Genomic DNA, 27602 nt, shown 5'->3' on the forward strand with positions numbered 1-27602 from the left:
ACATTAGCACGATCTGCTGCTAACTGGAAACCAGCAACGGCACTGGGAGAGGACATACGAAATTAGGTTAAGTATTAAAAAGTAACACAGATGACCATAGCATTTCAGTAACTGTAGTGATTACTTAGAAAGGATCCGCGGTGGTGGTGCTGCGGTAGCGTTATCGCCTCACAGTAAGACGCTGACCGGTTCGACTCTCAGCTAGAGCGTCTTCTGCATGGAGACATGCGTGAATGGGCGTACCTTCGTTGAAGGTTGTGCTTTAGGGCTGGCAACTCAGCACGTAAAAATCAACTGCCAATCATTAGCAGACCGGAGTTCCGCTGTGGCCACCCCTAACCGGGAAAAGCCAAAAGACACAACAACAACTGATTACTTAGAAAATGAAGGAAAAGCACAGATGCTGGAGAACAGTTCTTCCCCTGTTTTTTTTCCCTTGCTTTTGAATCAGTTAAACGGCAAACCATTCTAATCAGAAAAGATGACAATTGAGCTGACACCCATTCGGATGGGGTTCAGCTACTTCTGCAAGCAATATCAGAATATCTAACATATGCATGGTTGCAAACAGAATGGGATTTTCAGTATAACACAGTTGTATCGACTTAACATAAACGGCTAGAAGAATTAGATCACCTAGGTCCCTGATCTTTCTGCAACCCAAAATTTGTATTAAGTATTACACTCAAGAGGTACAACTAAGCACTTACAAACAGCATACACAAATGACTGACAGGACAGCGTGCAAACAATCCAGACAAGGCAAACAGGATGCAGGGACAAATGAAGTGGCATCAAGTGGTCAGTGTACTTAAGCTCAGCACTTGTGTGTGACACACGCTCTTAAGTAGTATAAGAGATGGCATTCCCTTCAACAATGTTACACTTCAGGTATGCACAGTGATCACATTAGTAGATAAAACACAACCATTTCCTGTTGTAAAACCCTCAACATCTATCAGCACACCTGACTGCAGCAGCAGCTCCCGTGTCTGTCTAACCATCTGTATCAGATAATTTAAAAAAGATCACTACTACACAAGTGATGTATACCTCCACTCCACCTGCCACCTGACTGCACCCAAAGACAACACCTGAGCTACTCTCCTTTACCACAAACACAGCAAACAGCACCTACCCAAAGCTCATCTCCATATATGACACGTTCGTACATGCAGTTCATAAAATGGATGGAACAGCACACGTGGGATGTTTCATTATAGATCACATTTCAAATGAGGAGTACACCAACTGTCCTTTAGGCATGCTTGCAGAGAGAACGTGAAAGAGAGATACAAGGATTAGACATGACAACTGGGTTCAGTCACTGCAAAATTAAAATAAATAAAAAAATAAAAAGAAAGATTCAAAAGAAAATGGATCAGAAAACCAACAGTATGGGACAAAGCAAATGCATGCAATGTTAGTGAATCAAACAAACAAAATTCCTGCAGCTAGAGGCTATGTGGAAGCAGGTGAAGAATACAGCTGTATGACTACTCACCTCCTTCAATGGGGCACACTTGGAACAATGAGGTAGGACATCTGACTACACTACCTTCCAGTGTGTGTGTGTTGGGGGGTGATCGGGATTGGGAGATGGCATACAATGCCAACAGTACCAGCAGGAGGAGGCATATACAGGAATGCACAATCACAAAAACACACTTCAAGTTTGTGCACATTCATAACTCCAGAGTATGACAGAGAGGGTAGAATTAAAAACAGCCCAGCTCCTGCAGTTTACTGCTGTCCCTCACTGTTCTTGACCCTCTTCCATCTGAAGTGCACTAAAAGGTTATTAATGGTACGGCGAAAAAAGGATAAGAAATGTTACCAGATGGTAATCAGGACAGTGGTGTCAAAGTTGGGGGAGGGGCAGGAGAGCCGGAGCTATCAGGTGGCACTAAAAAAAAAGTTCTGGTTGCTCCTCTAGACACAAAAAATGTACATCAAAAATAAAACCGCGCCACATGCTGGTCATGCAGATGCTAACAACAGAATCAGAACAGGTCACAGAGGCTAATATACTGGCATTAAAGAGATAAAAGAAATGCCAAGGGATCTGATCTTGATTATACAACTGACTGGAATCGCCTTCATGCAAATCCACCAGAAATAAGTCATAGGCAATGACTGTATACATGCTGCATAGCCAACGCATTTCAAAACTGACTCAGCTGTTGTCTGTTAATATGCAACCTCACTTGATAAAGGTGATGAAACACAGCAATGCTCTGCTACAACAATAAAGGAGGTGCCACCCAATGTAAGGAAGTTCAATGCTTTGTCTTTATGAGAGCCGGGAAACAGCATTTAGGGTTTACCTTACTTAAATTACAGTAAGGAGTTATAAGTCCCTGAGATGCCATCTACAGCCATAGCAGATGGAAATAAGACTGAAATGAGCCGAGTGTCTCCTGGAATTTAGTAAGCCACAGAAACTAACACCGTGAAACTTTATGACACATGGAACCTCTGAATAAGCAAAATGCTTGATTTGAAAGTGGCATGGTGTACCAAGACTCCCTCACATTAGCTTCTTTACTGGCATACTATGTAAATTAAACAGTGATGAATAAGACATCAAGCAATAACCAAGAACAAAAACTGTAAACATCTATGGAAATCAGGGTGGTGGTAATAATACTCTCTACGCAGCGAACAGTGAGTGAATGAGTGAAGGTAGTACTGGAATCAATCCATTTTAGCATAAAGGTAGCAGCATTAATATCAATAAAAAGAGAAGTCAGCTAGCCGCTCTGGTGGCATAGAGGGATAAAGCCCCGGCTACAGGCCAGCTGACCCAGATTCAATTAGTGCCTCAGCTGACTGACGGAGTGGCAGGGGAGGGGTGGGTGTGATCATCCTGGTGGGGGTGGACATTAGGGAATTTCTCACATGATCCCAGGTAGGTGCCAGGGACATGTGAAGAAGGGGAATTGCTCAAAGAGGGATTAGGGTGAGGACACTGAGTTGTCATGTTGGCAAGGTGATCTGTCATCATGTCCCCATCACATCCTCTCCTTCAGACAAAACCAAGAGGCTGTAGCAGAGAGCAGAAAATGGGGTAGGACACAAATAAAATCCCCAGCAAAGAATGCAATGGCCGGACCCTGCAGGCCACCCTTGGGTACCATGCTGGCCTTAGTGAAAATGTCTGGGGATGTAGAGAATGCTGGTAGTCCTGGTGATGGATGCAGGGTACTGGGCTAGGGTATCACAGGATGAAGCAAGGGGAACAAAAAATAAATAAACAGCAGTCAGCTAGAGTGCACCAAGGAGGGAAATAGTTTAAAATAACCAGAATTATTTCACAAGAAGAAGAAGAAGGCAAGATTCCACCAACACTAAAGCTTCAATACTTAAAGGCAAGGCAGATTTGCATTCAGACACAGAAAGAGACAGATGCTGGATGCCAAGATGCAGCTGGTTGGACATTGTGACGTACCAGAAGCAGTAAAACTATGGTCACCACTGTGATACTATATATCCTAATGTGATGAGATGAGGGGTAGCCTATTCATCAATATGCAGATTCCATCCATTCTGACAGAAACATAGCTTCCAGCATTCCTTAATTCCCTCACAGAATGGGTAGGTTCTGTTGCATATTGTTTAAGGGGATGCTATAATAGTGTTACATGTGCAATTCTTTTTGAGGGTGACTACATGATGTTTTTAAAATTCTGCTGAACTCTGATGCAAGAAAGACAAGTGTCATGATGTTAAACTTTTGCATCTGGGTATCCTACTCACCCCTCAGATCTGAGTTGGATGGCACAAGGTCACACCCACCTACTCAATCCTCTCTTATGGATAGCAAATCAGCCTGCTATAAAGTCGCTTACCCTCTATGACTGCACATGCAATAATCACAACTTACCATCCAATACGGCTTGAAAGCGTTAGATGTACAAATCCTACTGCATTCTCAAAACTCCTGCCAGGTGATACTCATATAAATCAGCAGCATAAAGAAGGTGCAAGACAAAAATATTTTTCAGAAAAACATGCTGCTCTGGAGCATGGTATCACAATGATAATCTTTGGGTGATTAGACATAAGCAATTAAAAGGGATAAATACAAAGAAATTTCCAGAAGATGATGTAGGGAAAAGTTCAGCTTTCAGAAATACCCAGCAGTATGAACAAAAAAAATGTCCAAAAAAAGAAATGTAGTGAAACATAAAACATATCTGATAAGGCTTACACAGAAAATGCACAAAAGACAGCACAGTGTGTACAATCTCCCAGAAGTCCATATTTCACTTTTATCAAAAGAAATACATGATGTAATGCCCTAGATTGCTTTGCTCCATCACTGCCATTGAAGGGAATTTTGTATTCTGCTTGACCAATAAAGGTCATTACTTGCTCGAAGAACACCTCTTCGGTTAGTGAATTTACACTGCACTTTAAAGAACAAAGTCAGACATGCTGTGCGGAAGCATATTAAACCAGCCTGCTCAATACTGAGGAGATTGAGGCTTGCAATAATCTACGTGCACAGACGAGGCACAACTCCAAATATCCCCTTCTCTTAACAGGAGGGGTACATTTTCAAAGTGAGACCTTTTTTAAGTAAGTGTATTTAGAAAAGGTGCAAACCCTTAGGGCTATAACTCAGTTTTTTGGAAGGTGTGGCAAAAATTAGACAAAGGCAATGTGTGTTAACAAAAAAAATTCTACCTGATAACACACAAAAACAACAGGCAGCAATGGAATGGACTTTTGAGAGAAAAAAATTACTTACAAAGGGGTAATATGTACTACAATTTAACCACATGACAGTCTTTTTCCTCTGTCAGAACTTTTGAAAAACTCTGGCTAAATAATTCATACTTAAGAAGGCTGACACTTGATTGGCTAAAACAGATGTGACAGACAAGATTGACATGTTCAGATGAAGTCGTCATGGGTGGGACATGATCCTTCCAATCCATATGAGGGAAGGGTGTTTGTCCCACTGCTAACAATGAAAATCTCAACCAAGTGATTAAGGTATCTCTGGCAAACTGTCAACCTTGTCTGAACCTCTGCTAGCTTACCCTGTGTCATCCATTTCTACAATACAGAGTCCATTCAGATTACGCAACCAGTTAGTCAAAAGACATGACCAAAAACAGTTGTGCCGCAGTAAGACCAAACCCTTAAATCAGCAAATTGTTTTTTTTGTTTTGTTTTTTTTTTTGAAGCACAGACAAAATGGTTAAGGCACTCTCTGAATAAGTCTGTCATTTCATTTTCTATCCTGTTCTTCCCTTGTATCCAAATAACACTCAATATTACTATAGCAGAAACCAAGCTCAACCCATTCCAACACAAATCAGCATTACATTAGTAATGCTTCCAATGTTAATGACTTCAGCTCAGTCCAATAATACTCTGAAAACGTACATAATGCCCTAATATCACTGACCATACATCTCAATGTCATTTCAGTAATGCCCAGTCAAAACAAATTACTTTTCTTTTGTTTTTCTATTAATGGGGAAAGGTAACTTCCTTTCCAGTGTTATTTTTTCCGGATTTCCCAGTGGGAAGACGTATACCACAGAGAAAAGAGATGCGTGAAAATGCAGCCCTTACAGTATGAAGATGTACCCATGTAACCCTAGGCTGCAGGCAGGAGCTCTCTCACTCTGTTCTTACAATTCTTTATACATTTTTAAACGGCTCATATTTCTAAAGTCCTTAAAGGGAGGAGAAAACTTGAAGAGTGATGTACTTATCCAGTTCTAATCCCACATTGCACATTTTCAATCTAATGCCCCTCCTCCCTCATCATCCACTGGTCTTCAAAAGACGAAACTGCACTGGTCCTTCCTGGCCTTCACAGTAGCTCTGCAAGCCGCTGGAAGATAGGAATTTGGGGTGAAGGTGGAGAACAGCCTGTGCTGTCCTAAAGGGCTTTGTTGTAAGTGCCACATTTCCACAAGTCTCTGGCTCCTCCCTTTTTTTTTTTAAGAGCTACATCCTTCCTACTGGGCCTAAATACAGGTTAGTCTTTCTTTTATTACTAGCTAATGTTACCTCATCCTTAGATGAGCACAGTAGAGTCATGTGACACTAACCCATGTCACCACAGTGTTCAAGTCAACAGCCTGCTGGTTCTGAGTGCAAGCAAAGGCATTCCAGGACCCCTTGACTGAGGGTTTTAGTTTTCAGTAGTACTTAAAAGTTTCAATTAATGTTCAAAAATCCATGTGAAATATTTTTATTTTTGGGTCAATAAATCTTCATGTGATCTTTATATTTTTTCTGGGTTTACTTGTAAACCTGGGGTGTTTACTTTCCCAAGAGGGGTTAAATTAACCTCCCTATGTGTAAAAGAAACATCCTGTTTAAACAGCTTTACTGCTGGGTTTTAAGTCTGTTCGGATTTTTTTTTCATTTTTTTTTTGAAGTAAACATGACATCTGTATAGTGGAACATTGTCCCTTTTTTCTTCTTAATGCAGACACATAGCTTCATGAGAAATATGTAACAAACACTATGAAAGTCCACATCTTTCGTGGTACATCACACAGGCATCACAAAATGCGTGCTCCTTCAATGGATGCCATCAAGTAACACTGAAGCTGGCACTCTGAAGATCGTGAGAGATGATAAGCAAACTAACCACCCACAGTCTGGTGCCATGACACTGCAAACTGTGTTTTCACGTTCAACACCAGAAGTGAAGCTCGAACCAATACAATCAATATATACTAGTACTAACAGGAATTTCCTAAGACTGGCCAGCAAAGTCTCACTCTGCCAGATTAAACTGGGAACAGTCAGCATTTTAACACTGCATTCTGAAATTTGGTAACACTGAAAACAGCAGCACTCAATCCAGGTGAGGCAAGAGCTTCCTCAAACTTAAGTGCTCAGTCCATTCCAAGGCATCCCAGGCTCTTCTGTCAACATTACTCCATCATCATCATCTTCATCATCATCCTCCTCATCAAGATCATCATCATCCTCATCTTCAATATCAGAATCACTCTGGGCCTGGACTTCCATGTAGTCTTCCTCTAAAGATGTCCTTACTCCATCAAAGCAAGGCTGATCTGTGATACCTTCTCTATGACTGGACGGATTGCTGGTCTGCAGAAGCTCTACAGCAGTACTCGTCACAGTGTCATCAGTCTCCTCAACTACTGAAGCAGGAGAACTCAGTTCAGTAGCTAGCGGGCTGTCCTCTATATGTTCACTACCATACAGCTGTTCTCCACCTTGACAGAGAGATCGTAATGCAAGCTGATCTGCCAATGCAGCCTCTTCTGCTTCACTTGATCCAGACGGTGATGAACTTCCAGAATCCTCAGGAGAGCTCCAGCACTTTCGAACTGCCACCCCATGGATCAGTTCACTGTGCAAAGGAGGGGTTTCACAGAGCTTGTCCTTGGCTTTCTCAAGGAAGAACGAAGAGGCAGCAGGAGATGGGCAAGGTACACTTTTCAGAACAGAACTAGGGAACCCAAAGCGTGCAGCCGAATTTGTAGATCCAGAAGAATCACTCATTAATTTGAAGATATCTGCTCCCCTGTCTTTGCGACGGGACTTGCTGGTATGGTTCACCTGTAAATGCATAGCCATCAGCTCTACAGAAGATGTTGTGAATGGGCAGAAAACACACCTATGAAGAGTGATGTCATCAACAGAGTCTTCCGCTGGGGGTCGGTAGGACAAATCAAGAGGCTCAAAATCAGGTTTTCCATTTACAAGAACCTTGCTTGTGGTTACTGGTTTTCTACGTGAGATTCTATGGCAAGGAGTGCCATTTTGTTCATTTCGGATTTTCATTTCAGCCTTAACATTTTGCTCAAAATCTCCAGGGCTCCAGAACTCTGCCCTCTGACTATACTGTGGTCTACTAACGCCTGGTTCATCCAGGCTCTCTTCCTTCTCTGCATTGCTAACAGTAGAAGATTTTGCTACAGAAAACAGAGGATGCTGGAAAGATACTTCACTTCTGGACACACTCTGGAAGACATTAGTGAAATTAGGCAAACTTGCTGTGGTTTTACTCTTAGAAGAAAAAGCATCCTTGGCCTGACGTGACCCCATGTCAGGCAAGCAGTCACTCTTGCCGCTAGCTCCTTTACAAACTAAGAGTTTTCCAGACCAATGCTGGTTGTTAGCACCAGTGAAAAAGGTCACACCTTGACTCCTTATACTCTGAACTAGGAGATCTCGGTGTAGAGTTGCACCCTTTTTGATAGTTAAATCCTTTGGCATCTGGGGAAGTCCTGATAAAGAGGGGCTGCTGGTCTTCTGTTCACGGTGGTGACGCTGCAGATGGTACTTCAATGAGCCTGACTGAGTCCCAGCATAGCTGCAATGAGGGCATTTATATGGCCTCTCACCTAAGGAATTAAAAGAAAAAAAAAGGTCAGAATACCAACTGACAATGCATAATTCTGTACATCAACATTAGCTGCAAAAAAAAAAAAAAAAATGCTGGAGCTCTCAAATCATACCAGACGTTTACGCCTGTGGAGCGAACACTCTTCTTCCAATTTGATTAGCATCTCGGAGATGTAAAATCTTATTAAACAACCCACATGGCTTTTTTTCATTTGCTACCTGGAAGCACTTCATTTACTGATCAATACATATTATACAGACACTTTGGTATGCAATCAGAAGCAAGACATGTTTTGAACAGAAAGAATCATCTCCTGGAAAAGACAAATTAATTTTTGCATGCATATGCTACTCTATGCTAATTACTGTTAAAAAGGTACAAATTACTACTTTCTCAGTACTGGGATGGAAAATAAAGACAAAGGACACTTCTTAGGTTCATAGGTTCATAGGTTCATACTAGGCTATCTGCCCTGGGGCAATTATAAGCCTAGCCCGATTCTGTATGGCTTACGCCACCCCTTGATTTGAGTATACTGTGCCCTTTTTAAGGTTTAGTTTACTGTGCCTCTGTCTAATAGTGACACAGGAGTAATCCCTGGGACAAACCTACGATCCCCCATCCACTTATCGAGATTCTTCTTGAAGAGATTCAGTGAGGTGCTCTGCCTCACATGAACTGGAATTCTATTCCAGAGCGAAGGGAGCCTCTGGGTTATGAACCTGTCCCTCCAGCAAGTTCTATTTATTTCTGTGCTGAGGTTCAAGTCCCTCAAGCGTGTGGCTCTAAGGGATTTAGATTTACTGAGGTGGAGCATGTCCATTAATTCTGGATTTGACATAGCTTTGTATGGCAGGCATAGATCGCCTCGAAGTAGGCGGTATGCAACTGAATAGAGCTGGAGTTTTTTTAACCGAGCAGCATATGGCATCTGTTTGAGACCCTTGATCCTCTTGGTGAGATACTTTTGGGGTCTTTCTAATTGCTGCAGGTGTCGGGTAAGGTACATCCCAAAAGGGCATTGTATTCTATGATGGGCCTGATGAGGGATGAATAAAGGGGCACGATTACCTCTCTTGATCTAGATGTGAAACCCTTCGTGATGAGGTGGGCTATGTAGAAGGTCTTTCTAACCACTTTGGCAATGTGGTTTTCAAAGGAGAGATTGCTATCAACTTGGGTCCCTAATAACTTTCTCTGTACTTAATGGGTTTCCGCCTATGTGGTAATTTGTGGGCACATTGTTTTTGCCAAAGGGTATGACTATACATTTTTTGGCATTTAGCTTTAAACCATGGCGCTGGCACCAGTTATCTGTCTCTGTGAGACCTTTTGAAGGATGTTTGTGTCAGCTGGAGAGTTGATTATGGCGCCCAGTTTGCAGTCGTCTGCAAACTTGGTGAGCCATAGTCCTCCCACGTTTTCCTGTACCTCGGAAAAGTATATACCGAACAAGAGTGGTCCCAGGACAGAACCCTGTGGGACGCCACTTGTGACCAGTTTCGAGTCTGACATGGCTCCAGCAACTCTCACTCTGTGTGTTCTGTCTTTGAGCCAGTTTGCGACCCATCTTGTGACATAGGGGTTTATATTTAAGCTGGATAGCTTATCTATGATGCCCGAGTGGGGTATTGTGTCAAATGCCTTTGCAAGGTCCAGATAGGCTGTGTGGACTACCTTCCCTTCATCTATGGCTTTGGTGACTGTTTCAAAGAAGTCAACCAGGTTCAAAAGGCAGGATCTGCCCTTGACAAAGCCGAACTGGGTAGGATCTAGTGTCTGTAGGTCCCCAATGTCTTTGTTTATGAGCTCCACGATGATCCTCTCCATAGCCTTGTAGACTAAGCTAGTCAGGCTTATAGGGCGATAGTTTCCAGGGTCCGTAGAGGCTCCACCTTTGTGGAGTGGGACCACTGTTGCTGTACGCCATTCTGTGGGCACATATCCTGTAGTGAGGCTGAGATTGTATAGCTGTTTTATTTGAGGGATTAGTTCCTCTTGTAGTTCATGTAGGACACAACCTGGGATGCCATCTGGTCCCATGGAAGCAGTGTTTTTTGCTTTGGAGAGGGCAGCCTTCACCTGAGCATCTGAGATGTTTGGGAGGCAGCCCTCTGCAGGGATAGATACTTGCTCTTTTGGGGGGGAGGGGGTGGAGAAGTTTGCACTGAACCGGTCTGCCAGGATATTGGCGATGTCTGTGGGTTCAGTGTATTTTTTGTCGTTTAGAATCAACTCAGAACAAGTCTGGGAGTTGCATCCCAGGTTTCTAACATAACTGAAAAAAGCCTTATGATTGTCTTTGGTGTCCTGTGCAATTTTTCTCTCGAAGCTGGCCTTGGAGGATTTTATGAGGGATCGTAATTTTTTGCTAGTACTGATCAGAGATGCCTTCCCTATTTTGCTCTATCATGTAGTAGCTTCCTCCTTCTGTTGTACAGTTTATTTATACCAGACTGGACGCCTGCCTTTGGATGATTGGGTCTTGGTTTTGTTTGGGATAGCATGATCCATGCATTCCTGGAGATGTCCGTAGAATGCATTTATATAGGATTCTGCAGTTTGGGCTGTAGTTTCCACTGGCCCTGGGACCTTGAAGGATTCCACTTCGGTTTTGAGAAGTGAGAAGTTCGCTTTTGAGAAGTTTTTCACTGTGGTTTTCTGGGCTGGGGGTGGGGTCGGGATGTGGACATCCAGTGAAATTAATTTATGGTCTGATCTTACCAATGAGGGATATACTTCTGGTGTGGAGCACAGAGTCCCCATATTGGTAATGATCAGGTCTAGTATGCTCTCCCCTCTTGTGGGAGTGGTGACTAGTTGTTCCATAGCATTTGAGTTTATAATTTCCAGGAATCTTTGGGCTAAGGTGCTGGGGCTTGAGTAGTGCTCCCAGTCAATGTTTGGGTAGTTGAAGTCGCCCAATATAATGGTGTTCGGAGAGATCTTCATGTTCTCCAATGTTTTCAGGAAAGCCGAATGGGATTCCTGACTTTGAGAGGGTGGTCTGTAGGATGCTATAAACTGAAAAGCAGTCTTGCCCACTGTTAGTTGCACATGGATGGTCTCCGATACTTGCAAAGCCACTAACCTGGAGGTGTGGATATCCTTGATAAATATGGAAACCCCTCCTTTGTGGTTCGGTCCGGGTTTTGGGGCGAAAAGCATGATATGAGGTATAGCCTGGTAGTGCTGGGGTGCTCTCTGGAGCCTTGAACCAGGTTTCTATCACTGCACAGATATCGATGTTCTCCATACTGAGGAGAGCTTCGAGTGCGTGCATCTTGAGGTTAAGACTTCTGGCGTTTAGCAGCATTACCCTTAGTTTCTTGTTCCTTGTGCTGTCTATGGGGGTGGGTTTGACTTTTGAGCCTTGCCTAAAAAAGGCACTATGGGGGTGGCAAGAGCCTTTGCCAATATCCGAAAGCCCAGTGGTGACAGGTGCAAGCCATCCCTAGCGAAGCAACGTGGCTTGTCGAGCATGTCATCCCAAGCTGACAGACACTGGATCCCCTGGTGTACATACATTTTCTTTCTTGAAACTGTGAGATAATGTATTTTAGAGCTCTACTACTGCAGTCTTGTTAACTTGAAGCATGGATTGAACATGCTTATTCTATTTCTTCCACACTAGCTGTAAACATATGAATTACCTACTGCCTTTACGTTACTGTCAATGTACAATCTGTGCATTGTATATGTTATAATTTTGTTTATGCCTGTGAAAAACCTGCAGTCATTTGATATGTGGGTCACAGGTAGAAAAGATCCTCAGACGAGTTCACTTACCTCACTAATAAATGACAAATAAAACAAAGGTATAAACAAGCAATGAAAGCCAGCAGATACTTACCAACATATCTCACTGTTTGTTGCAGTAATCAGCAAGGTCTAACACTACTAAGTAATTAAACAAGAATTTCTCTGCAGTTAAATTACCAGGAGTTTACTGCCCCTCTTGATTTACAGTTCTGCTGCCCAGAACCTTAGCAGAGTTATGACTATGTCTGTCAAATGTTTTTTCAAACAGGTGCAGACAAATATGATGAAAGTTGACAGGTGGACAAAAATCTAAACAATGATACACTTATAACATAAAAAGCTGTTTTGGAAGCTGTACTTGCAGACTTTCATCTACATACTAGAAAAATGTTTCTAAACATAGTAGAATTTGGAAACTTCAGTTTCAAACCAACATGGGGAAAATGCTGTATAGGGTGTATGAACACCTACTAAAACATCTAAACTAGGTCAGCTAAACAATTAACCATACATGCAGATTAGTCTTTGATGTGATATTCTAACATAATTCTGCCATTTTGCTCATTTGGAGTTTTATTTCAGACTTTATGCTCAAAATATGCAAGACTCATGTAGGTTTCAAGACGTAACAGACAAAGCTACCTTGGTTAATAAAGTTTTCTATTTGCACAGTACCAAAATGTACAGAATTCCATTCAGAGTGCTCATCCTAGAATATCAGACCAAAAATCCCACACAGTAAGGCAGTGATCTTGGACATATTACAATTTTATCTGTCATGCTTTAAGATTTCCCAGCTAACAAACACAGATGAAAGCTTCCTCTCAAATACAAAGTGATAACTCAGAAAAATCCATAAAAAATGAATGCATAAGGGCTAGAGGCAGGGTTGCCAGATTTCCAGCCCCCTAGGTAGGGACAAAAAAAAAAGAAGGTCTCTCACAGCAAGTGAAGACCAAAAAAAAAAAAAAAAGGTCTTTAATGCGGAACACAGTTCCACTTTAAAGAACTGAGGCTTGCTCAGTAGCTCTGCACTAAACACGGAGCTTCTCGTGTTTAATGCACTGCAGTTCCGCATTCAACACAAGTAGCTCCGTGTTTAGCGATTTTTGATTGGCCCGTATACCGGCATATGGACCAATCAAAAATCGCTAAACACGGAGCTTCTCGTGTTTAATGCGGAACACAAGAAGCTCTGTGTTTAGCGATTTTTGATTGGCCCATATGCCAGGTATACGGGACAATAAAAAAAAAAAAAAAACAAACAAAGAAAGCAGAGGCTGGCTGGGATTTAAACCGGCAGGGCGGGACTCGGGATCAGGCTGCTGATCTCGGGACAGTCCCGCCCAAATAGGGACGTCTGGCAACCCTGGCTAGAGGGTACTAAGATGGCAAGAAATATACAAAGTTCCATCTAAAAATAGACTTCTAATGGCAAGCATGATCCACCTGGCACATTTATTCCATTTCTAACGGATAAGTTACATTTACTTAACATAAGTTAATTGGGTAAGTGAGCTGGTCCAAGGTCTCATCTTAGGCCTTTTGGTATAAACAACAGAAATGGATGAAAGAATCACACAAAGAAACATAAACATTAATACAGTCATAATAACTCAAAGTACAGTTTTGTACCTACCATAAATGCAGATGTTCGAGTGTATACACTGCTGCAGTCATTACACTTGGGTTATCCTGCTGTCAGGCAGTTCCCCAGTCGGCCTGAGTTCCAAAGTCCTGCTCTGGCGTCGGTTGCTGTCGCCTCCTCCCTGACGTCAGTGTGACAGGGGTATATAAGATGCAGCTGACGCCATTTTCTTCAGTTTTTCTTGCCCCAGATGTCAGGTGCCTCTAAATAGGTAGGCAATTCCAATTGCTAATAAAACATACATAAGAAAAGCAAAAAACAACTTACAGCTACCAGCAAATACTCCTCATAGGTAGTAAGGGTAGAAGACATAAGTACATACCAGCAGGTAAGAGGGAAGGAGGGAGGGTAACCTGGACTGCAGCAGTGTATACACTCGAACATCTACATTTATGGTAGGTACAAAACTGTACTATGTTCATCGTGTTACACTGCTGCAGTCATTACACTTGGGTAGAATCCCAAAGCTGAGGAAGGGTGGCTGGTTCTATAAGGCATTAGGGGTGGCTATAAGGCCCTGCAGCACTGCAGTAGCGAAGCCAGCTCTGGATTTAGAGTATAGAGGCAGATGGTAATGCTATGTACAGAACTCCAAGTTGCTACTTCCAAAATATCCTGGGTAGGTACTCCCCTGAGGTAGGCAGTTGAAGTGGCTGTTGCCCTGGTGGAGTGAGATCTAATGCTGCTAGGTACAGGTTTTCCATGGTATGTGTAGCAGAAACGTATACAATGTCCTATCCATTTTGAAATAGTCTGTTTTGAGATGGCTTTCCCCTGTGCTCCTGCAGCATATGCTACCAATAATTGCTCAGATTTTCTGAAAGCTTTGGTTTTGTCCAAGTAGAAGTGTAACTGCCTGTGAATGTCCAAAGAGTGCAGTAGTTTCTCCCCTTTATTCTGTGGTTTAGGATAAAAAGTTGGCAGGTGAATAGTTTGGTTCAGAGCCACACTTGATACCACCTTTGGCATAAATGTAGGGTTAGTTCTTAAAGACACCCTGTCCTGGTGGAAAATGAGGAAAGGTTCCACTGCCATTAGTGCCTGTAATTCTGAAACTCTTCGTGCTGATGTTATTGCCAGGAGCAGAGCAGTTTTCCAAGAGATATATTTTAATTCTGCTGTGTTGGCTGGCTCAAAAGGAGGTAAAGTTAGCTTCTCCAAAACAAAGTTGAGGTCCCAAGTTATAGTAGGTGGTCTATGGGGCAGTCTTATGTTTTTAACCCCTCTGAGGTACTGTTTTAACAGAAGATTAGAGAAAATTGGTGGATCCGTGTTGTAATGAGCAGAGATGGCAGAGGCGTGGATCTTGATGGATGAGAAGGAGAGTCCTTTGTCCAGCATCTCAGTTAAGTATTGTAGTATCTGAGGAATGTTTGGGACAAGAGGGTCAAGGCTGTCAGCTTGGTTCCAGGCACAGAATCTCTTCCATTTATCCGAATAGGCTTTCCTGGTACTAGGCCTTCTGGCCTCCAGAATGACATCCATAACAGCTTTGGAGAGAGGCATTGCTTGCTTGACTAAGGAATCTTCCATGCAGCTAGGTTTAAGGTCTTTAGCTGGCTCTGTAGTATTTGTTTGTTATGCTGAGTCAGCAGATGTGGGATTTAAGGCAAAATCCAGGGTGGTTCTTGTGCTAAGTTCTTTAAGATTGGGTACCAGTGCTGGCGTGGCCAGTCTGGTGCAATCAGGATCATCTTTGGCTCTTCCTGCCTGGCTTTTATGAGTACTTTTGGCAGGAGAGGTAGTGGTGGGAAGCGTATACTTGTAGGTTGTCCCAACTGAATGAGAGGGCATCCACTTTCCATGCTTGTGGATGGTAACTCCTTGTGCAGAATTTTGTAGCTGGCAGTTTATTGGGGATGCAAACAGATCTATGTTCAGGCTCCACCATTTCTGTATTATCATTCTGAATATTTGTGGATTCAACTTCCATTTGTGGGGATCCATGATGTTTCTGCTTAAGTCATCTGCCAGTGTGTTTTTTTCTCCTGGCAGGAATTGTGCTTGCAGATGAACTTGAAGGTTTATAGCTGTGTTCCACAAGGTCATAGCTTGTCTGCATAGGGGGTAGGAGTGAGTGCCCCCTTGCTTGTTTATGTACCACATAACTGTGGTGTTGTCTGTCTTTAGTAGTAGTTGTCCTGGATGCAGCAGGTCCTTGAAAGCTATAAGTGCATTTTGTACAGCTAGCATCTCTTTTTGATTGATGTGAAGATGCCTTTGTTCTGCGGGCCACGTGCCCTGAATACATTTGCCTGCCATGTGTGCTCCCCAGGCATAATCCAATGCATCTGTTGTCAGTGTTTGCCTGGCTGTGAGTTGTGTAAAAGGCTGTCCTTTGTTGAGGTGACAAGCTTGAGCCCACCACTGAAACTCCTGTTGAAGGCAAGGGATTAGTGGTATAACCGTTTCCAAAATTTGACAGTGTTGAGACCATACATTCTTTAGGTACCATTGTAGTTTCCTCATATGCAGTCTGGCATATGGAATTAGTAGTATACAGGATGCCATGTAACTCAAGGCCTGCAGAATTTTTCTTGCAGGGAGTTGGGTATTTGTTGCCATCAATTGAAAGTATTGAGTCAGTTGTCCTTGTTTGTCGGGCCGTTGTGTTCAAGCTGGCACCCAGGAATATAATCTCTTGTGAGGGCACTAGTTTTGATTTCTTTTCGTTTACTGCAGACCCCAGGCAACTTAACTTTTTTACAAACGCCAGATGCTTTAGAAGAATGTCCTTGCTCTCTGCTTGAATCAGGCAGTTGGCCAGGTACGGATAAATTTGAATTCCTTTCTGTCTGCAAAATGCAATTACTGGTGCCAGGCACTTTGTGAAGACCCTGGGCACAGTAGATAAGCCAAAGGGCAGTGCAGAGAATTGGTAGTGCATTGGACCAGCTATGAATCTGAGGTATCTTCTGCAGTTTTGTCTGATAGGGACATGCAGGTATGCCTCCTTGAGGTCCAAAGTCACGAGCCAAGCGTGCTTGCCCAGCATGGGAAAAAGCTGCTGTAATGTCAACATTTTGAATTTCGGGACATTTAGGTAAGGGTTTAGAGAAGAAAGATCCAGAATAGGCCTCCAGGCTTTGTCTTTTCTGGGTACCAGAAAGAGTCTTGAGTAAAATCCTTGTCCTTGCTCCTGTGATGGTACCTTTTGAATAGCTCTCATATCCATGAGTGCTGTAATTTGTTTTTGAGCCTCTGCCCATTGATTTGGTGGCATATTTGGCATTCCTTTTAACCTTGGCAGTGTGTGAAAGTGGAACCTGTAACTTTGAAATACAATGTTGAGAACCCATTTGTCTTTGGTGATCATTTGCTCTCTGCAAATTCCTTTAATAACTTCTTTGTGGACTCTGTCCAAACATTAGCTAGTACCTTATCACCAGCCAGCATCCCCAACACACACTCACAAAAAATTTTACCTCCTCCCCTCCAATTACAGCCTGTTCCCACCTCTCTCATCCATGCCCAGCTTCAAAACCTAAAACCATGTACCCCCTCAGCTGACCTCCTTCCAGCTGAATTTCTGCAAATGGCTGCTGGAGTACTTGCTTACCCTATCTCTATCTTAATTAATAGGACCATCACAGAATGTACTGTACCATCTCTTTGGAAGGTCTCTTATATTATACCTCTACATAAAGGAGGCAACTCAACTGAACTTTCTAACTACCACTCTACTTTCTCCTTTAGCTAAAATCATGGAGAGATGCATTCGCCAGCAACTTCTCGATCACCTCCTCCAAAACAATCTTTTAGCCAACTGCCAGCATGGTTTTAGGCCTTTTCATAGTACTACTACTGCACTTTTATCTTTCTCTGACTCGATTAATAAAAATCTTAACAACAACTTACTCACCTCTGCCCTCTTTCTAGACCTCTCCAAAGCCTTTGATATGGTGAATCATCACTTAATGATAGATACACTTACCACACTTTCAATTGATATTTAGACAGCCAAATGGTTTGAATCCTATCTTAAAAACAGACAACAGGCAGTCCTCTGGGACAACAACCTGTCTACTTTGCTTCCTATTTCACAGGGAGTCCCACAAGGCTCTATTCTGGGGCCCCTCCTATTTTCTATTTTTATCAATAACCTGCAAACATCTATACCACAAACCACCTGTATTCAATACGCCGACTACTCAACCCTAATCTGTGCTGCAGCAACTTCTGTTGAACTTCAGTCCAACACCCAGAAAGCATTTACCTTAGTGGAAAACTGGTTTTCTAAACACTGTCTTCTCCTTAACCCTAAAAAAACAAAACTTCTACTGTATACCCATACCCAGAAGTCTCCTCCTATTGACTTCACACTTACATCAAAAAATGGCACTGTAATTCTACCAGACCCAACTACCAAACTCTGAGGCATAACTATTGACCATAACCTCAACTCTGACTCGCACATAAATTCAACCATCAAATCAGTGAATAGAAAACTAGGACTTCTCTATAGGCTAAAACCATTCCTTACACCTGTAGCCAGGACTACTATGGCCCAAACTCACCTACTCTCCACACTTCTCTATGCCTCCCCAATTTTTACAAATCTATCTAAAAATAATCAAAACAAGCTGGCCACCACTTACAATAACATTGCCAGGTTTGCCACTGGGTCCACATTCCGTACTCACCACTATCAAAATCTACGTAAACTAGGATGGTTGGAACTTCAAAACCAGCTTCTTTTCCAACAACTAACCATCACCCACAAAATCACCCTACAAATACTCCCATACTCTGTAACTTAATCAACCCCTATAAAAATTTAAGCACCCTTCGCTCAGCCAATAAATTACTAGCAGCTACCCTAAAATCCAATAACAAATCAGGTGATTCTCTATTTACTAACACTATTGGAATCCATTGGAATAAACTTCCTAGTAATCTCACATCCCTTTCATCTACCCCTCTTTTCAAAAAGCATCTAAAAATCTTCCTTAACTCGCAATGGCTATGTCCATGTACTAACGCTGGCTGAATCTACTTATATCATAACTAACCTTTTTTCTACATTTAAACACTGTTGTCAAAAATGTCCTTTTGTCTTCTTCCTTCTATTCTATATACCTAATTTGTAAGTCATTCTCTCATGGCTCTCTTTTTTGTTATGTAATGTAAATAAGCTCGACTCGTATGACTTTTCATACCATGTATAACTAAATGTATTTTTTTAATATCCCTTTATGTCTATATTTACACATGTATATTAAGCTGTATCTATCTGCTGTGGAGCTTTTCTTCCCGAGCCTCTACTAAAAATATATATCCAGCTAGACTAGCCCGGTCAACAAATGTAAAATAAATAAATAAATAAATTTGCCAATTGTGGTAGAAGAATGCCAGTTTTCCTCCCAAGGGGGCTGCCAAGAAGGATTTGTTTGGCAGCTGTAGTGGAAAGTCATAGGAGCTGCTTTTTATATGGTTGGGGCCTGTCTTCCCCTTCTTTCTGGTCTGATGCAACCCATTGCCGAGGCCTGTAAGGACCTTGTGTTTGACCTCTACCTCTTGGACGTCTGTATCTTCCCCTTTGAGGTCTGTCTGTAATTGGAAAGGACCAATTCTTAGTTGGCCGGTTTCTGCTAAATCTAGGAGGCTGAACCTGTAAGAAATCCTTCACAGTTTGCATAGATTTTGCCTTATCCTCCATTTTCTTTAATACCTCTTCTGCCTTAACTCCAAATAACACATCCTGCTGCAAAGGTGCATCCAATAATTTTGCTTTAACATGATCTGGTAACGTATGTTCTTTTAACCAAGCATGTCTTCTAATGACAGAGCCTGTAACTGCTGCTCTGCAGGAGGCCTCTAGAGAATCAAAACCACATTGCAAAGTATGCTTTCCCACTTGTTCAGCTGCATGCAATAAATCCTGCATTTCTTTATAATTAAGAGGATCTGATTCTGGAAGCATTTTTTTTGTTTGTTTTAACTGAGACAGTAAAAATTGCTGATATTTTAGCATGTGAAACTGGCAATTTAAGGCTCTCATTGCTAAAGTTGCAGACGTATATACTTTTCTTTCCCCATCTGTCTAATGCTCTGGAATCTGTCAGAGGAAACTGGATTCTTGGCTGATGAGGCCTTAACTCCTTTGGGTCCCTGAGAAATAGTTTCAGGGTCAGCTACAGGGCTTTTATACAGAAATTTATGTGAGTCAGGGACTCTGTAGTATCTGTCAGGTTTAACAGGGGCTGGAGGTAAGGAATCAGGATTTATGCTGGATTCAGTATACACATCATCCACAATATCTAACACTGGCGGAATAGCAAGGGGTCTGTGTTGAGGTAATAAAAGGTAGTCTCTGAGCCTTTTCTTGGATAAATGCTCCCTCATGGTATGTAGGGTTTCCCCAAAGGAGTAGTCCCCAGGCGGTGAGGCTGATGGAATTGATTCCTCAGCATCAGAATCCTCATAAGGGGGTAAAGAGTATCCTAGGTCTGAGGATGAATCAGAAGAGATGGACACCTGGTCGGATGAGTCATAGTCTGCATCATGTCTAGGCCATTTATCTGGAGGGGGATGGGACCCCCTGATCAGAGTGATTAGGTCTTCGGCCATTTTGAGCATTTGTTTCTTAGGCATGGAGGCCTGTCCTGGAGAATGCTGTATTTGTTTCTTTGACTTTAAAGGAGGCTTAGACTTAGCTGAGGGTTTAATGCTTACCTGAGTAGGTCTGAAGACACCCTCTATAGCTGTGGGTTGCTCAGCTACTCCGGATCCCTCTGAAAGGTTAGTCTCGGTAGGCTGAAGAACTTGTGCGTCCGAAGGCCCAGCCATCTCCACGTGGGAGTCAGAGGTGGCTTGTGGTTCTACAGAAGCGGTCATCAGGAGCTGCGAAGGCACCTCGCTGAAAACTGGAGAACCGGCGACTGGCCTAGAAGAGGCTTTGTCGTCAGTTTTGGGCCTTGGATGCCTATCCTTGTCTTTGCGCTTTTTGTGTATTCCGGTTGTCGGACGTTCTGATGACATGGTATAATTAAATTTTCTACCAAAATAATGTCGGACAAAATCAAACCGACGTTTAATCGTGCGCTTGTTAAACCTAGCACAAAACCGACAACCAGTGACATCGTGGTCAGGGCCTAGGCATGGGATACAATAGGAATGGAAATCCTTATGATGTATTTGCTTCCCACAAGAAATACAGTTATTAACTTTTACTGACATCGGTCTGAGGCAAGAAAAAGTTTCCCCAATGGGGTACTTAGCTTTGTAGAAGACTTCGGTTCTGGATTCGGAATGAAAATCTCAGGAGACGGCCGACCGGCACTTGCGAACTGCTTTTGCTTTGGGCACCGAGCGGCAAGAAAGGCTGAAGAAAATGGCGTCGGCTGCATCTTATATACCCCTGTCGCACTGACGTCAGGGAGGAGGCAACAGCAACTGACACCGGACCAGGACTTTGGAACTCAGGCCGACTGGGGAACCGCCTGACGGCAGGATAACCCAAGTGTAATGACTGCAGCAGTGTAACACGATGAACATCAGCTGGATATGCAGTGCAGACATATAAGCAAAAATGAAAACTTAAAATATACAAGTATACGATAAATGATATTTAGCTATTTTATGTAACTTTGTAGTTATGAGGAAGAGGGCAAGTATTTTGTACTCCGTGCAAGTCTTCTAATTGTATGTTACTGCTGTACAGTCCAGTCTTCCTAGAGTATCTAAGAATAGCAGATGATGACCAGCTCTTACTATGTACTATTTACTGTATATATAAGACAGAACTGTTGTTATATTACATTCATACATAATGTAATAAAGGATCATAATAGGTGTAAAGATTTACAGTCTCTGCTGTGATACAGCAGCAGGATGCAATAAGTAGCCGGACTAACTCCTAGTTAAATTACAACCCCTTACCCCAATTAAGTAAGTGCCTGGGAGAGGCTACTTGTTAGTATGGCTGAGTCCTTCTGATGTGATCTGATTTGTGTAAACAGTGGGGATAAATGAAATACAATTTGGTTGAACATGGATGATGTAGTACGAGTGAGTTTCTTTAGTGGTAACAAATGGTATTTAGGGTGGGCTTAGAGTTGAGGTTTTGGTCATCTGCAGCTTTAGGATTAAGGTTGTTAGGTTTATTTTATGGTTAGGGTTGGATTTATGGTATGGGGTTCATTATGTGAGACTAACTGATTTAAGGCATAGGTTGCAAGAAGATCTGTATGTCTGTTAATGAATGTAGTCTAATCAAGTTATCACGACTAAGAACCTTTCTTGGGTAGCATTACTACGGCAGAAAAGTCCCTGTGGGGTTAGTAATGGAGACAAGCTGCACTTTAGCAATTTGTTTGAAGTTCCACTGACCCTCACGCAGACTTTTGTAGGTTAACAGACATTTTGCTTTCATTATGCCAACTTCAAGCCTGAGTTAAGTAACTTTAAAAGAAGGCTAAAACTTCAGAAGACAGCATTTTCTGCATGCAGGATGCTGTTTGGAATATCCCAGAGCATTTTACTGATGTTTATAAAAAAAAGTAGAGGGCCAGCTAGTGAATCCTGAAGAACACCTTTCATAAGCATACTTGTATCAGTTAAAGAACTGCTGGCAAAAACAGAAAATATGCTATCCCCGTGATCATTTCTGAATGAAAGTACAACTTCACTAGAAAAGCTGCAGTTGGTTCAGATGTTCTTTTCAAATTCAGAATATGGTTCTCGTTAACAATTCACTCTCCATATTAACATATGTGTGACTTGACTATGGAGAAAAATTTTGTCAAACTGATACATTACGGGCAAAAGCTATGCTGCCAGTGTGACAAAGGTCATATTTCTGAACAAATTTAATCACAGATTTTATTTCTAGTACTTTTTCATAACAGACATACTTGATATTAGCTTGTAATAAGCACAGGTGAGCTTTGGAATCTTTCAAACAGACGTACTGACAGCATGTTTCAAACTATAAAGTAAGGCTTTGTGCACGACAAATTAAAACTGTAAGTTAAGGCTGAAGCTAAGACTGAACTACCTCTCAGCTGTACAGAATTTCGCAGAATGCCCAGATTTTTGCCTCATATTGTTGGTGTGTTTCTCCTACAATCTGTACTTTTCTGGCAAATAGCCGAGGATTGAAGTAATTAAATAATGACAAACAATTGAGTTTAAGACTCCATATCCTTCAGAAAATTCATGCTAATGAAAAACCAATTATTCTATCAACTTTTTAAATTTGTAAGAGCAATATTTAAAAGCTGTCCCTATTTGTCCCCCCATCATTTTAGGCTTTGTCCAGATTTTTTGCTATAAGAGGTTCAGCGGTTTCACTATGCTGGGAATTTTATGGTGTACTGTTTGAAACAGAGGATTATAGTTGTAGTCACTTTTTGAAATAGCTCTAACATATTTCTGCCTATTGATCTGAAGTAGAATTGAAAGTTTTGTATTAATTTCTGAAAGGGAACAGAAGGATGTGGTTATAGGAGAAGCATGACGGAAAGTGATGGATTCTTTAACAGCATGTAGTGTCTCAAGAATTAGTTTACTAGCAGAGGTTAAGTTGGGGAAAATCTGTTGAAGTGTTTTTAGTTTTTTTTTTTTGTTTTTTTTTACAATTTTACTGGAGCTGTTCAACTCAGCTTTTTGCCGATTCCTATACTATTTGGATTTACATAAATTAATTTTGGAGTTAGTAAGTTTAGTAGAATGCCTTAGGTAATGTTATTTGTGTAGTTAAGTTTGTTAGTCAGTCTTTCACTCTTCTTATGATGGCTATTGCACGTCAGAGGATGTCCATGGCACATAATTACCGTTAAACATCCAATTACTTAGAGGGATCAATCTTTCTTGAACAGAAGTAAGGAGATTACAGAAAGAGTCAGTACGTTTGCACACTCAGGACCAATGAAAGTTTTGCAGTTCTGTCAGTACCATGGTTTCACTATTTCATAATTTTGAGTAATGGATCAAGTTATTATTGTTTAAATTAATTGGCAAATTTTAGAGATGAGAAAGGGATGACCAGATGATATTAACTCATGCTTTCTGAAACAACAATTAAGTTTGCTGGATACATTTGTGATAAGATCTAATAAAGACATGCTGTATAAAGTAGGATTTTCAGTACCTTTGGTAATTAATTAGGAAATATTAGATATTTTTAGAAATCTAGTCAGCTTACTTTTACATGATGTGTTCCAAATGATGTATAGCCCACCACAAATGATTACGTTACACTCCTTGGAGTGATCCAAATTTGGCTGTGAAGTGTTCTCAATTAGAATAATAGTTGAGGGAAGAAGAACTTATTCAGTGACAACACTAATTTAAAACTGTTCACCAAAGTTCACTTAAATAAGGGTCCAAACAGGGGAGGAGTCTGACAATAAGTTAACTTTTGTCAAATAAGGTGGGAAAAAAATTACAGCAGTTTTTAACTAGTGTTTCTACTTCATTACTTTGTCTTATAAGAAGTTTAAATGAGCTTAGACAACTTCAGCTTCAATGCCAAGTACCCTATTGACTCTACCATTGCCTCCTCCTTTTTAAGGCTGTCCCCTTGATACTACAATATGTTAATTTGGCAATTAACACACCAGCTATCAGAAATGTACTGGTATACACCTTCATACCAAAATGATTTTACAATCTACTCTGTTGTTTGGCAGGGTCCTTTTTTTATATAAATACTTGTGAACTTCTCCATCCTGCATAAATGGTCTCATGCACTGGGTACTAACAGGTGGGAATCTAGCCCAGGGATGCATTATCAAAGGTGTCCTTGAACATTTAAAATATTGGAAGGATGGCAATAGACTGGAGCTGATAAATACTCTACAGCTCAATGCACCTTTAGTGAAAGTCCGGTATTTCTTTTAAAACACACTTAAAATACTCCTTCAGAAGTAAGAGTCTCAATAAACAAGACATCTTCAGATGGAGAGTCAGACATTAGTTATCTTTTTTTTTCTGTGTGCATGTTCTTTACTCCTGTTGCCTGATGACAGACAGATCCTCTTCTGGTCTACAGACAAATTTGTTCACCATCACCCAAGCAACAGCTGACTGAAAGGGGCAACATTCAGGCAGCTATCACGAAAGATTCAAACTTTCTGTATGCTGCCCTATCCCCTGCATGCACTCAGGAAAGCGTGGGGGAGGGGAATGCAATGGTTTGCAGTGATGGTCATTCCCTCACTTCTGCAAGAGGCATGACCTCTCAAGCAGCACTGCCCCTTTCCCTCAAAGCATTAAGTGATGGCTTCCCCAGTGTTTATCAGGGAAGTCTGACCACCCAGTGTGCCCCTATGTGCAGGCATCCCTCTCCACTTCCCACAGGGGAGGGGGAAAAGGCCATACCCCTTTCACTCCTCCCTGTCCCACCATGGCATCTGAAGTGCTAGGCCCACTAATTGAACCCTGGTCACCTAGGTCACAGTCAGGGCTCCATCCCTCTCTGCTATAGCACCAGGCTCAGACCTAGTGATGCTTTCTCGTCAGTGTTGTACCCCAAGGAAGAGTAAATTTGTAAAGCATATTTTATCCTACTAATTTATTCCTTGCCAATATCTCAATCCAAAAATAGTTCAGGTGAGGCATCCCTTTTCCTTTTCAGAGGAGAAAAGATACCTGAGGTATTGTTCTCTGCTTCTAGAGGAGTAGGTATATGTTTCGGATAATCAAAAACAAGACAATGTGGGGGAAACATCCAACCCTAGGCCTGAAACCTGAAAGTCTGGGGAGATGAATAGCCTCATTACAACAGACAGAAGCCAAAGGGCCTGCCATCTGATCCATAAAAATAGCATGTATGGTCTCCATAATTTCATCCTAGGTATATGTCACATGCTGGCCAACTGCAGATGGATTGCAACCATCACCCAGCAATACTAACCAATGCCTGCTCAGCTAATGAAGACACTCACGCACTGTCCGCCTATAGAGGGGCTTTGACAAATAACTCTACTTGAGAAGCTAGGACCAGGGGCCTACCAGCTAGTGCCCCAGCAAAACTTAAGTCCTAGGTGCAACTATGTGACAGCTAAAGACACACCCCCGGCTTCCTTCTTTCCTTAGTAATTACCTTTTATGATTTCTCTGCCTATTTCTGACCAATCTCTTTAGCTTTCTTTGGTGAAACAATGGAGTAAGGCTTGACTACATCAAAGATGCAGGCATTCTTTGATCTTGGAGAAACTAAGTTCTGGTGCTTTGGAAAAGCCTTAAAAAGTGTTGCTCTAATTTTGAGAATCTTCTTTCTAAAACAAGAATGCATCTTACACTTTCCTAGCTGGTGTTCTTCCCATCAGTCAATGAAAGTTAAAGTCTTTCAGTGGGATATTTCAGCCAAAAGCAAAATGGTTGGCGAACCTTTCTGCGAATCTCACGGGCTTTGGAACAGAGAGAGAGCGAGCACTCTTTCAAAATGCAATCTCAGCAGACAGCAATTTAACAAATACAAAGCAAACAGCAATCTACAAGAAACAAGACGGGCAACAACACTGCCAATATGTACTTAACTCTCTGGGAATCAGAATCTGGCTGCTGCATAGATAATACCTGGATCATAACAAAACTAATAGGTGGTGACTGCTCTCCCCTTTCTACATGGCATTAATTTAATGTCTCTGGTATGGGAGTAGAACAATCCTTGCAAAGGATAGCCATTGATCTGTGAATCTGTCTGGTTGGCAGAGGAATGCCTCCATTGAATTCCATCTCACTGGGAGATCAGTTAAGTGTTTCTGGACCTGCTGATTTTCAGAAAACAAAAGAAAGCTTGGGAAAGTACATTTTTGTGTTTGCGCTTAAACTACTTAATTTTTGCCATTTTAAACTGTTTTGCTATTTAAGCTGTTCTGCATTGCTTTACTGCCTTCTGCATTTTGTCATTTAATTGGTTTGGATGTGCATAGAGATGCCGTGTTGCCTTAACTTTTGGCTACCATCCCACTATTTACTTTTCTACATGCAAAGACTCATGGGAAAGATTTATCAGGAATGGATGCAGACTACAAGAACTGAAAAAAGAGTGAATGTTTCAGCAGCAGTGGTCGAAGTTCACAAGTCTGTTACTGCAACTTGCACATCTCTGCTAAAATTAACTTTTTGCCTAGGTGTAATTCTCTGTCTGAAAATGCTCCTCTGTTTTATGTGTACAGTGAAATGGATTCCTCTTTGGAGACACTCATGGCAATTCTAATGTCTCACCTGCATCAGCAGCTACTACCCTCACAGGCTTAGGGGGGGGGTCAGTGAAAGGGAAAGCAAAGTGAATAACTTAAACAGAAAAAAATCTTACTAACTCAGGTGTGGTGCTGTTTAAAGCATGGGAGAAGGATGCTCAAAGACTAGAAATATTGATTAGTCCATGTACAGATCATAGTAAGTTTTTTCTGATTTTCTCAAATCAAATCCAACGTACTGGAAGTGGACAATGGACTAAGTAATATCTTTCACTTCTAGATGTGAGTAAAAGGTGATATATTAACTCAAAGTTTAATTTCTCCAAGTCTTTTGGGTTTCTAATACCATGATAGAAATGGACCCCATTCCTAAGTCAAAGTACGACTTAAGTTCACGAAATGAGTATTGTTTCAATCTTGGGCAAAAGTATTCATCACAGCACTCGCAATGTACTCAGAACTGACTCCTTCTGCAATTCATATTGAGCTCCGTGTATTGGTAGCATATCTCAACAAGACTATAAAATTCTTTTTTTGAGAGACCCATTGCTCTTACTACTATTATAACTGTCTGGGTATCCTTCTTCAATATTGCCCTCATTTCTGCCTATAAATCCTGGTATTTTATGACTTTGCCTCTCTCTGTATGTAAGACATTGTATAATCACTGGGTGTAGCAATT

The 27602-nt window shown here is 41.7% G+C and overlaps 1 protein-coding gene across 1 annotated transcript in view; it reads right to left on the bottom strand.

Annotated features, from left to right (window-relative positions):
* Nucleotides 1-318: 318 nt before the first annotated feature.
* Nucleotides 319-27602, bottom strand: part of LOC122790908 (zinc finger protein 536-like) — a 517195-nt gene continuing 489911 nt past the window's right edge. The window contains exon 6 of the mRNA XM_044058592.1: nucleotides 319-8357. Coding sequence (XP_043914527.1) covers nucleotides 6868-8357 — 1490 coding nt within the window. The 3' untranslated portion in view covers nucleotides 319-6867. The remainder of the gene's footprint in view (nucleotides 8358-27602) is intronic.

Source organism: Protopterus annectens, chromosome 16.part0 (assembly GCF_019279795.1).
Source record: "Protopterus annectens isolate FY-2018-M chromosome 16.part0, PAN1.0, whole genome shotgun sequence".
Lineage (NCBI taxonomy): Eukaryota > Metazoa > Chordata > Ceratodontiformes > Protopteridae > Protopterus > Protopterus annectens.